This window comes from Staurois parvus, unplaced genomic scaffold (assembly GCF_062004578.1).
Source record: "Staurois parvus isolate SC_StPar_1 unplaced genomic scaffold, SC_StPar_1.0 ptg000390l, whole genome shotgun sequence".
In the NCBI taxonomy this organism is placed as follows: Eukaryota; Metazoa; Chordata; class Amphibia; order Anura; family Ranidae; genus Staurois; species Staurois parvus.
In genome coordinates, this window is record NW_028318186.1 from 1,338,943 (window position 1) to 1,357,383 (window position 18,441).

At 41.3% G+C, this 18,441-nt stretch overlaps 1 protein-coding gene across 1 annotated transcript in view; it reads left to right on the top strand.

Annotated features, from left to right (window-relative positions):
- Positions 1 to 18,441, top strand: part of PKHD1 (PKHD1 ciliary IPT domain containing fibrocystin/polyductin) — an 808,705-nt gene that overhangs the window by 392,072 nt on the left and 398,192 nt on the right. The window contains exon 30 of the mRNA XM_089685961.1: positions 16,204 to 16,416. Within this exon, the coding sequence (XP_089542087.1) occupies positions 16,204 to 16,416 (213 nt within the window). The remainder of the gene's footprint in view (positions 1 to 16,203; positions 16,417 to 18,441) is intronic.

Here is an 18,441-nt window from a genome sequence, read left to right on the forward strand (position 1 = left end):
AGCCTTATTATAATTGGTGTTCTGCGGTGTATTATACGTTTGTTTCTTTTAGTACATAGTTTGTATTGGGAAATGAAGGTTCTGAATTTAAGAGTACTGAGTTATTTGAATTTAGATTTCATTATGCTGTTGTCTTATTTTGAAAGCATACAGAGACTTTGAGGGGGTAGTTTCATATCTTGACCCCCTTTTGCCCCCCACCACCTTCTTTCCTTCTCCTTAGTCCTTTCCTTGCCTTCTCTTTTCCCTAGATTTTCTCTCTCCATTCTACCTTTTTCTATAATCCATGATGTGTTTTTTGTTGAGCTTTTTTTGGTTACTTTGTCGTGAAAAGGCTATGGTTCCATTCAATGCATTTTGTTCATTTATTTGGTAATGTACATTGTGATGTTGTATGTGCAAAAAATATATACTACTCATTTATTTTTTAATGCTTTATTGCCATGTCTTTGAGTGTATTTTGATATCACATTAGTGACTAACTGACTATACTTTTGAATGCTCTCTTCCACCCAGGGGCGGACTGACAACTCATGGGGCCCCTGGGCAGTAGGGGATCATGGGGCCCCCGTGTCCTCACCCACACCCAAAACCAATGAAAGGTACCAGGGGCATCTCATGGGGCCCCCTACTGACCCCAGGCCCTCGGGCAGTGCTCGAGTGCTCGAATGGTCAGTCCGCCTCTGCTTCTCCCATTGCTGTTGTGATCGAACTTTGGATGTATGGTTCCTTCAACTGTAGAACACTTGCTGGAATGTCTTGCATTTTTTTTTATCCTTTCTGTATCTTGAAAATCCAAATCATAGAAAAAGTAAAGGATTAAACATCAAATCATACAATAAAATAATTTGTGAGTCTTAAAATCTCAAGATGCATAAAAAATATAATACAATCCATGGACAACTATTTTTTAGAGGTCTGGTCCTTCAACTGTAGAACACTTGCTGGAGAGTCTGGAAGTTTTTTTTTATTGTGTTCCATATCTTGAAACTACAAATAAAAAAAGGTTAAACATAAAATCATACATTATAATCATTTGTGATTTCCAAAATCTCAAGAGACTTGAAAATATAAACAAGCTATGGACACCTGACTTTTAGAGGTCTGTCCCACCTAACACTGACTAGTAAGCTGGTATTAGCCTGCACACCAATGGCTACCTACAAAGATACCAGGGGTGCAGAAGCAATCTCTTGGATTTAGGGGCCTCTTTAAACTAGATATGGTTCAGGTGGGTGCTGGGACCCCTCTTGCTGTCACATAGAGGTGGGCTGTGTTAACATCTAGGGGAGTGTTTCTGTTTTATGTGTGGCTTATGCAAGTGGCATACCTCCTGAGGGCACACCTGTACAGGGAGCTCGGGGGTTTGCTGACTTGACCCAATGCTGAACTTGACAAGAAGATGCAGAGGTACAGCAGAATCCAAAGTTCCCCAAAGGACAAATACACATTTAGGATGTATCCAGTATCAAAGTGCGGCCTCATTCAGGTCTATGGTGGTCACATGCAGGTGTGTAGAGCGCTGAAGAAGAAATCACATTAAGATATAGGAAACTTTATGCATGGGGCCTAGGGTAATGATTATATTTTGGAGGGGGGATTTGTCTCTAGATCTGGGGAGCATCAGAGTTAATATACACTGCTGAAAAAAAATTGAACATCAGATCTCAATGGAGAAAAATCTCATGCTGGATATCTGATATTATTATACAGTATTTATATAGCACTAAAAGGTTTGCTCAGCGCTGTACATTATAGTATGGACTGGGTAATGTGTTAGGAATGTAAGGGTGCCCCATCGTTTGATGGAAATGAAAATTATCAACCTACAGAGGACTGAATTCAAAGATACAAAGATATCAAAGTGAAAAAATGATGCAGCAGGCTAGTCCATTTTGCTGAAATTTCATTAGAGCAACTCAAAATGGTACTCAGTAGTTCATATGGCCACCACATGCTTGTATGCATGCCTGACAACATCAGGGCATGCTCCTAATGAGATGACGGATGGTGTCCTGGGATATTTCCTCCCACATCTGGACCAAGGCATCACTGAGCACCTTGACAGTCTGAGGTGCAACCTGGTGGCGTCAGATGGACCGAAACATGATACCCCAGAGTGTTCTATTGAATTTAGGTCAGGAGAACATGGGGGCCATTCAATGGTATCAATTCCTTCATCCTCCAGGAACTGCCTGCATACTCTCTCCACATGAAGCCGACCATTGTCGTGCACCAGAAGGAACCCAGGACCCAATGCACCAGTGTAGGGTCTGACCATGGGTCCAAGGATTTCATCCCGATACCTAATGGTAGTCAGGGTTCCATTGCCTAGCCTGTAGAGGTCTGTGCGTCCCTCCATGGATATGCCTCCCCAGACCATCACTGACCCACCACCAAAACGGTCATGCTGAACGATGTTGTGGGCAGCATAACATTATCCATGGCTTCTCCAGACCCTTTCATGTCTTTCACATGTGCTCAGGGTGAAACTGCTCTCATCTGTGAAAAGCACAGGGAGCCAGTGGCGGACCTGCCAATTTTGGTGTTCAATGGCAAATGCCAATCAAGCTCTATGGTGCTGGGCATTGAGCACAGGGCCCACTAGAAGACATCGGGCCCGCAGGCCATCGTCCTGAAGTCTGTTTCTGATTGTTTGGTCAGAGACATTCACACCAGTTGCCTGCTGGAGTTTATTTTGTAGGGCTCTGGCAATGCTCATCCTGTTCCTCCTTGCACAAAGGTGCAGGTACCGGTCCTGCTGATGGGTTAAGGACCTTCTACGGCCCTGTCCAGCTCGTCTAGAGTAATTGCCTGTCTCCTGGAATCTCCTCCATGCTCTTGAGACTGTGCTGGGAGACACAGAAAACCTTCTGGCAATGGCACGTATTGATGTGCTATCCTGGAGGAGTTGCACTGCCTGTGCAACCTGTAACCGCGTACACACAGAGATGGACGTGGTTCAACCATTTTGGCTTCAACCTCCATCTTGGCAAAGGGGTTAACCATCCTGACAAACATATTTCCCCCTCATTCTCCCCCTCCCTTTCTGAGAGTCACAGAGACATTTGGCCAGTGTGTATGTGTGTTAGGAGTGTCACAGGAGGCCAGGGCCCAGCAGGGGGCTAGGAGCTATAAAGTCCCCAAGGGAGCTGGGGCCTAGCTGTCTGAAGAACCTGTAAAATGTAACACCTCGTATAAGATAAGGCAAGCTTTCCCCAGAGTTGGAGTTCAAGACATTCCAAGGAAGGCGGGACCAGCTAACACTTTTAAAAATCCATTTTTCCCCTATGTCTCATATCTTGGAATATGAGAGACTTACATAAAAAACAGACATATAGTCAGATTGGCTAAGAGAAGACGAACAATTTGATAGGTCACTCGCCTTGTCTTGAAAACATAGGAAAGCCGAAAAATAGATTTCGTGAACCGCTCAGTGTATAATTTCATAATTCATATCTAATCAATCCTCAGACGTGTCTGCATAATAACCTAGTCCATACCCAGACCTCCACACCCTAAACGGGGTATTGGTTCTTGACTTTAGAGACACCCCCTGCTGGGGAACTACAAATTGGGCTGTCAGGCCTAAGAGAAGAGAGTTGAAGACGTCTCCCATTTTTAACATCAGTACCACCTGGGGAGACTCGTACCCTTTTGCACTGAAACTTGGATCTGCTAACCCAGGACTTTGGCAAGTACCTTAACCCTTTCACCTCTCTCTGATATCTCTTTGCTGTGCTGTTGGTCTCTGTATCTTTATATATATATCTTAGTTACATCTTTTCTGTAAATATCTGTATTGCACCCGTTTGACCTTTTAGTAATAAATCTTTCCTAATGAAAGTGTTGAACTGTTTCTATAGCTCTGTATTTCAATTTACGAATACCTGCCTCTAAAGAGAACGCTACTGTGTTTGTTTAACCCTCTGTATAACCGTGTTATAAAGACGATTACCTCAACCATTATAGTGTTATAACTGATATCGCCGAGTTTCCTCTTTCTCTGTGCAAAAGGAGGTGGTGGGAGTGTGAAGGGTTAATTGCGTAATTAACCTGACCCAGTAACAATCGCTCAGGCTGCCGGTACGTCGATTGTGGTCCAATTAGCTGGAAAATCATTGTGCAGGGTGCAGCTGGGTGTGGCATTGTCACGCACGTGACATCGTGGTTTTAGATCGGCTAGTCCTTCGGTCATGAGTTTGGTGAGAAGGTCTGGGGTCTGACGCCGTGATCGTGACACAACCTATGTAGGGTCCAGGTATCTCGTCATGCTACCAGTTGTGACACTGACCTTAGCCAAAAGCAAAACTGGTAAAAAACAGTCAGAAAAGATGAGTAGGGAAAAAATGTCAGTGGCCTCCACCTGTAAAATCATTCCTGTTTTGGGGGTTGTCTCATTGGTGCCCATCTAGTGCACCTGTTGTTAATTTCATTAACACCAAAGTAGCTGAAACTGATTAACAACCCCCTCTACTACTTAACTGACCAGATCAATATCCCAGGAGTTTAATTGACTTCATGCTAGACTCTGATTAAAAAGTCTTTCTTTAACTTTTTTGAGCAGTGTAGATTCCCAATACAGATTCATCTGGTTTTAATTTGATATTATAAGTCTTTTTCAAATCTTCATTCCTTTGTTCTAAAACCAGATGAAGGGAGAGCTTTGTCATTTTCATTTGTCCATGAAATGCATTAGAAGTTTTCTATGGGTGAAATTTTCTTAGACCCCTTAATTTTGTGGTCTAGGGCCCATTTAGGTATGTTTGCATTTGAATTGAAGTCTAGGGGCTCACTGCAGACAGCATTGAATAAGAAATCCCATTAAAATATAGGTAACTTTACGCATGGGGTCTAGGTTATTCATTATATGAGGGGTGTTCAAGTCAAACCAGGACTTTTAATTTTACAGGTATAAAAAGGGATGCTAGCGTGGTACTACGTGCAGTAGTAAGTGCCAAGTGTGTCCCATTACTGATAGGCCGCGGGCCAGTCCAGAGAACGTTAATCAAGATGGGAGACAACAGTATTAGTACGTGCATGTGGTGATGACATTCTTGTGAACAAAGGCGTAAAACCCACGGATATCTACAAAAGACTTCAAGCACAGTACGGTGATGAGATGCTCAGCCGAAGTAAGACATTTGAATGCTGTAAATATTTCAAAGATGGCGTACGTCTGTCAGTGATGTTCCCATCCATGGTAGTTCCAAGCCCACAGTAGTGATTTCTGTGAACATTCAGCATATGGAATTGATCCTGGATAATCAACGCATAACCTGTCGTGAAATTGCACAAGAGACAAATCTTTCTAGGGTCAGCATTTCAGCTGCTTTTAGTAAAAATAGAAATCTGTGCTTCGAGGAGCAGGTTACATATTCGGAGTTCATGTACATGCATATGTTTGTTTATATTTCCCACATCAATTTCTCATGTATTTAAATAAAACAAATGCAGGAGGCCTCTGTGAATGAGGGCTCAGTCATTTATGCAAGGTATACACAGATGTCCAAGAGCCCAATAAACATTTCTGAACGATTACAGTCGTGTAAATAGACATTGTATTCCCGTAACAGGCAGAGTAGGGGAAGTCAAGCAGCTGAAATGAGCCAAAGATAATCCTTAGAACAGCCTTTATCAACCTTTTTACCCCAGGGAATCCCCTAAAATATCTTTAAGATATCAGGGAACCTTATTGTGACGGGAGTCACTTTGGGTGGGGGGCCCATGGAACGCAGCTCACTTTGGAGGGGTGGGGAGACCCCTGTCTCAGCTCCCCATATCCCTCTTATGTGTAAGTCACCCTGTGCCTGTTAGGGGTACAGGGTGCAATGGCCTAATATTGGGGTGGGGGTTGTTGATTGTTTGGTGCCATGTGATTGCATCCCATTGTTCTATTGTGTGTCTTGCTTGGGAGCAAACCATTATGGGATGTATGTGTTTGTGTATTGGCTTGGTGGGGGGTGTCTGCTGATGTGTCTCTTGTTGCTAGATGTGATTTGCCCCACCCTGTGTCAATATGCAGGGAGGGGGAAATTGTTCCCTTGAATGTATATATTTTGTATCTGTGTTAAAATAAAGTAGTCTATTTCCTGATTTATTTCAAGACTGGTCTTGTCTAGTCTTGTATGGTCAGCGGTGGTGTCCGTGTACGGTGTTCGGACAGGGAAGCGGTATTATAACGGAAATACCCTAGTGCAGTCAGGGTCTGGTTCTGTTACACTTATTAAAACCAGTTCATTGGGGTCAATGAAAAAAATTATCTTTACATTGGTAGTCTGTAAGAAGAATGGAACAGTTACAGTGGTGTTCAGAATTATTCTTCAGTATGATTAGATGATTGGACATAACCACCACGTGGGTGCAGCAGTCCCACATCCTCGCCAGCATTGTGAAGATGAGGAGGAGGAGATTGTTACAAGATGGAAGGGAGTTAGGTGCCAGAAAACTAAAAGTTTGAAGTTCCGTTCTGCGGATTTTGTACTGGTGGAGATGTAGCACAGTTGCGGAAGTTAACATTTTTGTTTTTCGGGTAATGCTGTGCAGAAATCTTATTTGTACTTGCTCATATAATTAGGAAAGGTAGGGGTGTTCAGTTTTAGTATGACATGGTATACTTGTTATAGAGCATGCTTGAGAGACTCTGGATGAGTAGTTCAGTTGGGTTGATACTTGTCCTGTGGGTCAAGGAGGTGACAGTATAAAGTGATTCATCTGTAAATATCTTCATGAGACCTAATTTCTTTCCTAAAGGCAGCTAAAAATGTGAGTAAGGAGCCAGTAATAGATGAACCTGGTGTCCAATGTAGAAAAGATTTTTCTGCAGGATAGAGGTGGAAGAGAATCTGCGTCTAGTAAGGGGCATTAAAGGGGAGTTGTATTGTCACTTAAAATGGTTTTGAGAGGGTCCCCATGATGGAGAGTTGAAAAAAGAGTATGTGTGAGAGTTTTGAACACATAGAAACTCCTCCAAAGCAACCCACTTTTTGTCATGCCTGCTTAAAAGAGAAGTTTGTTTTTTTCCCCTAATTATATTTACCTAGGTTGATTCAGCATCAGTCTGATGCTTCATCTCCCCCCGCCGACAAAAGATCTTTGGCTGTACTTATCCTTTAAGACTAATGTGTTAATCTTGTCAAGGAAGCGGACGTATAAGGCCTCATGTACAGTGCTGCTCCTAAACATGAGTGTGTTCATGTACACATAGGCTTCTATCAGAGTTTAGCAGCAGAAGAGTTTAGGAGCAGTTAAATGTCCCTCTCCTGAATGCAGAAGAATCGCGTTCAGGATAGGAATGTTTTCGTAAAAGAATTCCCCAAAGGTGGATAAAACGTGTGTAAATGTCCCTAAGCCCTAGCTGTGTTTAGCGCTTGGGCATTTATTCCTTTCAATGGCAATTACTCTGGCCAATAAATTGAATAAAGGTCCAAGCAGTAAACACAGTACAGTGTTTATGCACGTTTTTGCCATGTTTAGCAGTTTCAGTGTACATGTAGCCTAAGATACATGGGGGGAATTTACCAAAATTGGAGAGTGCAAAATCTCATGCAGCTCTGCAAAGAAAGCAACCAGCTTCCAGATTTTATTGTCAAAGCTTAATTGAACAAGCTGAAGTTAGAAGTTGATTGGCTACCATGCAGGGCTGCACCAGATTCTGAGGGCTCCAGTTTTGGTAAATCTCCCCCATAGTAGGATCATTTGATACTAGTAGAGGACTCTAGGGTGTGTTTTCATCTACCCATGAATAGGTGAGGTTACATACATAGTTACATATAGTTACATAGTTAGTCTGTCTGAAAAAAGACAAAAGTCCATCCAGTTCAACTATAAAAAAAGAAAAAAAATTATAATCCTTTATCCACAGTTGATCCAGAGGAAGGCAAAAAAAAACCCAGCAAAGCATGATCCAATTTGCTCCTGCAGGAGAAAAAAAAATCCTTTCTGATCCCCCGAGAGGCAATCGGATTTTCCCTGGATAAACTTTACCTATAAATGTTAGTAACCAGTTATATTCTGTATATCCAAGAAAGAATCCAGGCCTTTTTTAATGCAATCCACTGAGCTGGCCAGAACCAACTCTTGAGAGAGTCTATTCCACATTTTCACAGCTCTTACTGTGAAGAACCCTTTCCATATTTGGAGATTAAATTTCTTTCCCTCCAGACGTAAAGAGTACCCTCTTGTCCTCTGTGATGACCTCAGGGTGAATAACTCTACACCGAGTTTACTATATGAACCACTGATGTATTTATACATGTTGATCATATCCCCCCTTAATTTCCTCTTCTCAAGAGAGAATAAATTCAGTTCCTCTAATCTTTCCTCATAGCTGAGCTCCTCCATGCCTCTTATCAGTTTGGTTGCCCTTCTCTGTACTTTCTCCAGTTCCCCAATGTTGTTTTTGTGAATTGGTGCCCAGAACTGAACTGCATATTCCAGATGAGGTGTTACTAATGATTTGTACCGGGGTAATATGATATATCTCTCTCTGGAGTCTATACCTCTTTTAATACAAGAGAGGATTTTGCTCACTTTAGAAACCGCAGCTTGGCATTGCATGCCATTATTAAGCTTGTGATCTACCAGAACCCCCAGATCCTTCTCCACCATTGATTCCCCCAATTGTACACAATTGGTTCTTCCAAAGATTCATATTTACATTCAAATCAAACCAGGACTTTGAGTTTATATAACAAAACAACACATTTCAAGGAGTAGAAACTGAATTTATTTTTGGACATACTCCCCTGCTACATATATAAGCTTATACCAGCTTTTAAGTAATGCCTGGAAAGCCTTGCATAGAAAGATTTGTCAGTATGCCTGAACCATCTTAGGAAAGCCTGCTTCACTTCATCATCAGTGCTGAAACGCTGTCCACAGAAAGATTAGTCTCTTGTGAAAATTCACAACAAGCTATGTGTCAGTTATCCAGAATCAGGTGTTCCACGCGGTGAATGCTCACAGGAATGACTGCTGTGGGCTGGGAACTACCATGGCCAGGATTGCCACTGACAGACGTACAGCCATCTTTGAAAGGTTTACACCATTCAAATGTGTTAGTGCGGCTGAGCTTCTCATCACCGTGCTGTGCTTGAAATCTTCTGTAGATATCCATGAGTTTACACCTATGTTCACAAGAAACTTCATCACCACACGCTGTTCCATGCATGCACTAACACTGTTGTATTCCATCTTGATGGACTGGCCCGTGGCATGTTGCCACTTACTACTGCATGTAGAACCACCATGCTAGCATCTCTTTTTATACCTGTAAAATTAAAAGTCCTGGTTTGACTTTAATATCCCTCGTATAAGGAGGATAGTTCATTTTATATGAGTTAGCAGTGTGAGGGGGTTACGTTGGTGTCTGAATATTTGAATTCAGAAAGGTCAAATTTAGACAGATATACAACATTTCTGCAGTAAGAGGGATATGTTTAGAATTCCCTATTTAGTTAATTTGATTTTAAAACAAGAAAGCTATCCATAAGCTTCTATTCTTTCAAAATACTAGGTAGAGATATTTGGGGTTGTTGTAGGGTAAAGAAGATATCATAGTCGTAGACCACTTGCACCCATGTACACTTAAGTTTTTTCTTACAATGCCTAGAAAAGGTTCTAAAGAAAAAGCAAATAAATGAGGGAAAGGAGCATACCTGCCATGTATAGAACAAATAGCTTGGAGAGCATTCTATTAACTCGTTAACTTGTGTGGATGGTTGGTGGTATGGAAGGGTGACCAAGTGTCCCCCACTTAAAGGAATATGTCCTCAGTTTCTTTACAGGTTTAATAATGGAGTCGGCGTCTAAAGCAGCTATGGGGTAATCCATCTTAGCAACCTTTTTATGACTGGTCTGAGGCAGGAGGATGGGGAGTTTGTCTGCTCTCGGTTGTGTCTGGGGATATTGATGATTTCACACGTCAATATTACGTGGTCTTCCCAGTCCCTGCCCTCTGGTCATGTGTTGACTTTGTTGCAGGAGGTAAGAATGTGGGTCATTTGCCGCCTTACCCTTGCTTATAACCGTGACCTTTAGTGCGCACCTGTGCCTGCACTCTTGACCCAATAGTCATAGGGGGTTACCAGTGGCTTAGAAATGTAGCACCCTTCTAGTTTAGCTAGTGGAAGCTAGTGTTCAATTGTTAGAGAACAGAGCTGAGTAGCAGTCTGGGTGTAATAGCAATTGTGGTCTGGAGTTGAGAGGCTCTGCAGCCCTGCCCCTCTGGAATTTCCCCTGCTCTCGGGCTTTGGAGGAAGGCCCTAGAGGCAGTGGGTGGATCTAAGGAGTGATTGGCTTGCACTCTTGAGGGATCCTAGCCAATCCCCAACAGAAGGCTTGGCAAGGGGCTGAGACAACCTTAAAAGTGTTGGAGCCTGCTCAGCTGTGGGATAGTTTGGGTGGAAGACAGTGAGGAATATGTGAGGCTGAAGGCAGGGGGCTGTGAGGAGGCCCAGTGGGATAGGGCCTACCTGAAGGCCTAGAGCTAGAAAGGAAGAAAGCTCAGAGCTTCACTTGCCCCCAGAGCGAATACCACCCATATGGCAGGGAAGGAGCGGCCCAGCTAAAAGCAACCACCAACCCATCAGCGGTACAGGAGAGGATTTGAGTGAGTACCCCTGCACCCCCTGGGCAGATAGGGGAAGGAGCACTCTGGTGGGAAATCAGATTTGCTGCCTACTTGGGACCATCCAATTTTAAAGTAACAGACACCAGATCCCCTGTTCAGGGATAGCTCCAGATTGCTGGGTGAAGTGGAGAATTTCATCTTGGGTCTGAGGTAGTATATTTAGGAGATGCTGGCTAGCTCTCCAACATTGACTGTGCTGCAGAGAAGGCTTGTAAATAGTTCCAGGAAGTTGTACTCAGTTTATCAGTGCCCTTGGGCATCCTATACACCCCTAACCCTATCCCAGTTCAAATCCCCTAAATAAAACAACAAAACCAAAGCTCAAGGACTAATTTTGGATTCTGAATGCAAGCTTAGGTGAAGATGTGTGATGCTTGGCTGTACAGGACTATAGGGGGACCCAAATCTTTTAGTGACTCTTAAGGGGGTAGTGCTACAGAAGTTTGCCTGGGAGCAAAGCTGGAGTAGAAGAATGCTTTGAAACTCTTTTGCAATGAGGGACAAAGAAACTATCTGGTCAAGGGCTATTGCTTGAGGTTATTTCGGATAGAGTCTTTACCAACTGTAGTTCTTTTATTTAGAGCCTGCTGCACCTTCCCCTTTATATAGCAGAGATTAGAATTTTGAAGGTAAATGAGGATCGTGTCTATACGGGTGGGAGTGGAAGCCTATTCCTGTACTCTGTACATTTATTGATGTTATTTATGAAATGTGTCTGCGATCTATATGGGAGTGTGTACTACAGCATAATTTTGGGGGAAAGCACCCTCGTGCAAACAGTTTATAAAATTACTTTAGGCTAAATACTACAGTAATAGTCTGATATGATGTGTGTGCGCACTGAAAATATACTGTATTATGACTAAATTACCAATGTAACCTCTTACATATCATTTCCTCCTAGTAGGGGCATTCAGAAAATAATTCCTTGCAACGATTCTAACAAAGTAATGTCCTTAGAGGCTGTGGAACCTCTTGGGAAGCTGCCAGTCATTCTGTCCAGAAGGAGAGAAAACTGATAGGAGCAATAATTGAGAGCCCCAGATGGCCATTTACAAAAGTCGTTCTAGTCACTGTTTGCAATTATTCACATAAATATGTATTTTCATATAGATTTAATGAGACATAAATCCTTAAAGGTGAATTTGTTCCACTGTCAAAAGATATGTTATTTCATTCACAAATATATACATGTGATGGGGTTCACGTCATGCTGGAGCTATGGATGTGTGACAGTGTACATAACCTTGATACGTTGCTGAAAGAATGTTTATGTCTTCTACTCACAACCTTGGTAGGTCTCTTGATCACAGTGGATTGCCATATCCAGAATTAACTTACATAGATGCTTTGTATTTGATAACAATAATTAGAAAATTATTACATAAAGGCAAACATTTAAAAAACAGTTAAGAATTAGAGAAAGGTTTGCATTAATGTTTAAGAATCCCTAACTGAATGACATATTGTTTGCTAAAGCAAATCATAGGCCTTAATAGACCCTTTCCTTTACACTGTAAACTCCAACAGCAGGACCCTCCTATTCCTTCTGTATCAAATTATATTGTAATTGCACTCTTCCTTTTTACAATCTCCCTTTATATTGTGAAGTGCTGTTCAAACTGTTGGCATACATAAATCCTGTATATAATAATAATAATCTTAGGCCTTCATGTATAGCATAAGCAGTTGAATTTTTATTATAATAAAATATTATTCACTCTTTTTTTGCATCTGTTGCTCAGAACTACTGATCTCCTGCACATTCTTTGCCATCACTTGCTCTTGCCATGCACTGTGGAGCTGGTTGCAATAGTATTTCTCAGAGCAGGTATTCTAATTAGACATGTGTGATGTATCTCAATTTCCTAATCACAATAGTAACACATTTCAATGAATCCAAAATTAATTATAATAAAATTAATTATTCAAATTTGAAAATAAATTTGAATTGAAAAATGAATTCAAATTCCAAATTTGAAAACAAATTTGAAAATGAATTTGAATTAAAAAATGAATTCAAATTTGAAGTGGAAACATATTGCAATAAATACAGGAAGGTATAAAAGTGATATAGGATGATGATTCCTACTTAGACTGCTGTATAGAATAAATTAGAATATGGAAGAACAGTAAATGAAAGAACAGAATAGAAAATAATCGAATAGAACAGAAAATAAAGGAATGGAATAGTATACTAAATAAAAGATTACAATAAAAGTGGATAGAATAAACCAGAATAGAACAGAAAATACAGGAATATAATAGAGTAGAATAGAATAAAAAAGAATAGAATAGAAAATAGAAGATAAGAATACTATAGAATAGAAATTAAAAGAATAGAATAGAACAGAATAGAAAATAACATAAAATATAATAAAATGAAGTAAAATAGAATAGAAAAGAATAGACTAGAGAAAAATAGAATAGAACAAATATAGCCATCTTCCAAAATTTGAATTTTGAATTGACTTGAAAATACCGAATGTACGAAAGGAATCAGAATATACAAAACTAATTCCAGAAATGACTCATTCTAACATAACAAATATAATGAAATGAAATTATCAACTTAATGAACAAACCCAAAACAAATGTTTCCGTTGTGCACATCTCTAATTCTAATGGTGACAACAGTAGACCATGCATTCATGTGTTCTGAAATCTATATTTAAATTTTACAGCTCATTGCGATCACAGTGACACCATATATGTGTTTGTTATTTGTACCTGTAGTACAGCCCAGAAACAATAGTGCACGTTTTGTTTATTTTTTGCTTTTTTTACCTAAAACACACTAACAATAACTGACACCTATTTTTTTTTAATCATGACCTTTGACCCTGACCTTTTGACCTTGACCCTGACCTTGACCCAAACACTTACCCTGTCACTGAACTAGATCAAACCTTGATCTAGGTATTTTTTCTTTATTTTTTAAATTTATTTATTTTTTTGACAAACATTTTTTTTTCCCTCTATGCCAGGAGTTAGTATCTCTCTCTTCCATTCATAGAGAGAAGCTATCACAGCGATCATGTGACATGAAATCGGGAGTCACGGGTACCGATCGTTAGGTCGGTGTCAAGGGGTTAAGCTGATCAGTGGTCTTTAAAAACAACAGACTTATGCAGGCCATAGACGGGCCATTTATTGGCCGAATTGTCGGCTGATAAATGAAAAATCGGTCGTTGCTGTTGCCGATGCTGCCACCAATGCTCATGAAAGTATGGGACAAGAAACCAGTTTGACAGAGACAGGGGAGCACACCATACAATGTGACAGCAATACAAATGCATTATATTTTTATTTGGATACAAATGGATACATTTGTTGCAACCGCAAGACTTTGTCATATAAAATATAATAGCAGAAGAATGGAGCCGCCGTTCAGTGACTTCTTCTTCTCCTTCTCCTTCTCCTTCTCCTTCTCCTTCTCCGTCTCCTTCTCCTTCTTCTTCTTCCTGCTTCTCCTTCTTCTTCATCTTCCTTCTTCTTCATCTTCCTTCTTCTTCTTCTTCTTCCTGCTTCTTCTTCTTCCTTCTTCTCCTTCTTCTTCCTTCTTCTTCTACTTCCTTCTTCTTCTTCTGCAAATTTTCCAACATGACCGATAAAAAAACTGTGCAAAAAACCTGAAAAACGGCCGACCGATTAACCCACTAACAGTGCGAAAATCGGACAATTTTTTTTTGGCCTAAAAATCAGCCAATTTTTGACCCGTCTATGGCTGGCATTACTGGCTGGATCACCAGATGAAAATAGAAGAAAGAAAGCATAAAAAGATAGAACTGGTAAGCTTCAATATAATAAATGTTTGCTTTTGGGTTTAACCTCCCTAACGGTAATCCCGAGTGTAGCTCGGGGTAAAATGTCAGTGCCAAAAGCAGTAACCCCGAGCTACACTCGGGCTTACCATGCGGCGCTGCATAGGGAGTCCCTGCAGCACTTACCTTGTCCTTCGCTCCCGCAATGTGTCCCCTGCAGCATCCCCGGCCATCTCCTCCGGCCAATGCCAGCATCTGGCTTCTACGGGCGCCGGCGGCGGCGGGAAATTTGAAAATTTAAAAAAATTTCATTTTTTTCAAAACACATTTTTCATAGTAAAACATTGCTGTTTCAACCCATTTCACATACATTTTGTCCCGAGTGCTTTGTCCTGTGCCCTGCCTGCGCTTTGTCTGTTCTTTCTGCCTGGAAACTGAGAAATGTCCATGGCATCCAAAAAGCGTCCCTTTAGGGCAAAAGCGGGTTTAGATCAGCTAGAGAACAGCGATAGTAAATTAGAACCACTTGCAGAATCGAGTGATAATGATTCGTGGGGAAATTCGTCATCAGACACTGAAAACGATTTTGCGACTTTGCTCAGCAATGTGTGAACTTGGCGCTATATTTCAAATTTCAGTGTTTTTGGTTTGATTATATTATTGAATTAAATGTATTATTATTATATTATTATTTTTTATGATTATTTATTAAATTATAATTTATGATTTTGTGTTTCAAATTTTATCATACCCGGGATGTTTATTAGACTCTTGTTCGGACAGATTTCAGTGAGTTATTCCTAAAAATTACAGCCTACAATAAAAAAAACAACATATTTCCATGCAAAATAATGGTACCGCTTTCAGCACCAAAAATCTGAAATATTCATACCGCCAGGGAGGTTAATACCGCTTTAACTTTTCTGCTAAAGTGTACATTAAGCTTTATTTAAAGTGTACAAAATGTACACTTCATTCACAGCAATGTGACATTACAGTGTGATTAGGGCAGGTGTGCTGTGATAAAATGTTTCCTATTTCATTGTTTCCTGTGTGTCCCATGCGGTAAAACGTCTGTCACCGAACATAGGTGTTGATTTACTAAAGGCAAATAGACTGTGCACTTGGCAAAGTGCAGTTTCACTCTGCAAGTGCAGTTGTTCCAGACTTTAGTAAATGAAGTAAAGCTTCATTTTGCAGAGAATACCCAATCATGTGCAAGGAAAAAAAAACAGCATTTTTGCTTTCACATGACTGGATGATGGAAGTTAGCAGAGCTTCTGCTCATTTACTAAGCTCTGGAGCAACTGCACTTTGCAAAGTGCACAGTCTATTTGCCTTTAGTAAATCAACCCCACAGTGTGAATTGGCCCTTACTAATTGCAAATAGACTGTTTACTTTGCAAGGGAAGCTACAATTTGCAAGAGCATTTTCACCAGAGCTTAGTGAATGAGAGGAAGTTTGGCTGATGTCCAACATCCAATCATGTTGCTTTCTTTATGCGTGATTGGGTATTTTTTGAAACGTGAAATTTCACCATTTTCACTAAGCTCTGGGGAATTCTCTTCCATAGCCTTTAGTAAATAAAACCCTATGTGTAATACAATGGCATACAACCTAGAGAGAATTATATTATATAGAGATTAATGAAAAAAAATAATATTAACTTATGTTTTTTTTTCAGAATAGCCTGCAGAAAATAAAATTAGGTCTATGAATACTGGTGTTCATATTATTATGTCTGCTCCTTTATGTTTCCCTCTAAATGTGTGCAGTGGTGAACTTGTCATATTTTGCTCTTACAGGTGGCGTTCTTTCATTCCTAGGACCTGGGCCCATCCACCTCCGTGCTCATTACATTCTGGTGTCAGATGGAGGGGAACTCTTGGTGGGATCAGACAATGTATCATTCCCAGGAAAAGCCCACATCACTTTATATGGAAGCTCCTATACCACTCCATTATATCCCTACGGGGTTAAATTCCTGGCTGTCCGAAATGCAACTATCTCCATGAACGGTAAGTGTGTACCTACCTTTAAATATGAATATAATGATATGTATACGCTTATATAGTATATCTCTGTTTAATATTCAAGCACCCTCCTACAGTAGGTAGCTAGGGGGAGCTAGAGTTCTAATTCTCAGTTAGAAGGACTGAGTAGCAGCCCAGATGTAATAGTCAGGGGGTAAAATTTTGGTCAAGGCTGAGAAGTTCTGCAGACCAGCTCTCCGGGACTTCCTCCTGCTCTATAGTTTTGCAGAAAATTCTAGAAGCAGTGGGAGGGAGTAAGGAGTGGCTTCTCTGAACTCTCAAGGGATCCTGGCTAATCCCCAACAGGAGGCTTGGCTTGGGCCAGGATAGCCCTTAAGAGTGAGGGAGCCTGCTGGTAGCAGGAGAGTTTGGGTGGAAGATGGAGAAGTGAGGCTGGAGAGCAGGAGCCTGGGAGGGATCCCAGATGGGAAGGGGCTAAAAAGGAGAAAAGCTTGGGACTTCATTGGACCCCAGAGAAAGGACCATCTGTACAGCAGGGAAAGAGCAGCCTAACTAGAAGGCCTGGTAGCAGCCGCCAAATCATCTGCTCACAGACGAAGGACTGAGTAAACCTACACCCCCTTGGCCAGTAAGGGGAAGGAGCATTTCAGTGGGAAACTGGATTAGCTTGCTACCCGGGACTGTCTTCTTGTAAAGTGGCAGATACTTAATTCCCCTGCCCTGGGATTCACCCAGAGCAGCTGGACAGTTGCTATACCCTTGGGCATCCCGTATACCCCTTACTCCACCAAATTTCTAATTCCCCTAATTTAAAAAAAACAAGCTCAGGTACTGGTTACTGTCTCCAGGATGCAAGTTTGAATGGGAAAATGAGTGTGGCCTGGCTGTGCAGAACTTTAGGGGGACCCAAAACTCAGCAACTCCTACAGGCGTAGTCCTACTCATACTAGTGACCTCCAACCCAGAATTTGCGAGACTCATAATTAAAGAGTTAACATAATTCCTGTATCCCACCCTACCCCCACATTAAACTTGGCGATAAAATCTGGGAGAAGAATTGTAGGACTTACTGGCTTGATGAGACTGACAAATTTTACATTCCTCAATGCTCCGGCTTGTGGCTGGCCAAAGGAAGGATGACCACCCTTATCCTAAAGTGGACACATGCAGTTGAACCAGACCCAGCACATGCTCAACATTTTGGGCTAAGCCACAGGATGGTAACACCAGCTGGCCCTGGGCAGGCCAGGAGCACAATACCTAGGATTATGTTACCCCTTCTTGCCCAGCCCCGGTGTCCCTTTAATAGGGTCTGTACCTTCGGGGAAAGGAAAGTTTCAGAGATCTTGTGATCACTGTGGTTGACTGTCACAGTGGTCACATGATCAGGAAGTCGGTTCCGACGGCTGCTGATTGTTAATAGAGTGAATAGGGAGAGCTCTCTCAGCACAGAAACAGCAGTCACCCAGTGACTCATATACGTGGCGTGTGGATGTTATAGCCCAGCCTTTTTCCTGAGCACATATGTGTTACACAGGTGACAACAAGTTAAAGTATTTATAAAGTCATCAGGTATTATTTATAGCTGAACACCAGGAATTATTTGCATTGTGTACTTACATTGATCTAGCTTGAGATAAGTAAGTATGTATATCTCATACTTAATGGACCGCTGGGGAAGCTGGCGCCACTAAAAAGATAACCGCGATCTTCCGGGTCCTGCTGGGAATCAAAGCAGGTTCCCCTCTCCACACTGACCACATGGGGTAGCTGGCCTGGCACTGCTGTTATTAATGGAATGCATTATATTTTTTTGCAGTAAACATAATGCATTCTCTGATGTTACGATCTCCACCTCATCCAATCAGAGAATACCTTGTGATAACTAGCGATGCACCAATATGTCCACAGCCGAGACATATCAGCCGAAAATAGTGTTATCGGCAGAATGCTGATAGAAAAAAAAAGTGCAGATAATGGTGCTGATACATGGAAAGTCGTGCTTCATAGACTTTCATGCAAAAACACCCCCTAGTGACTGCAATGCAA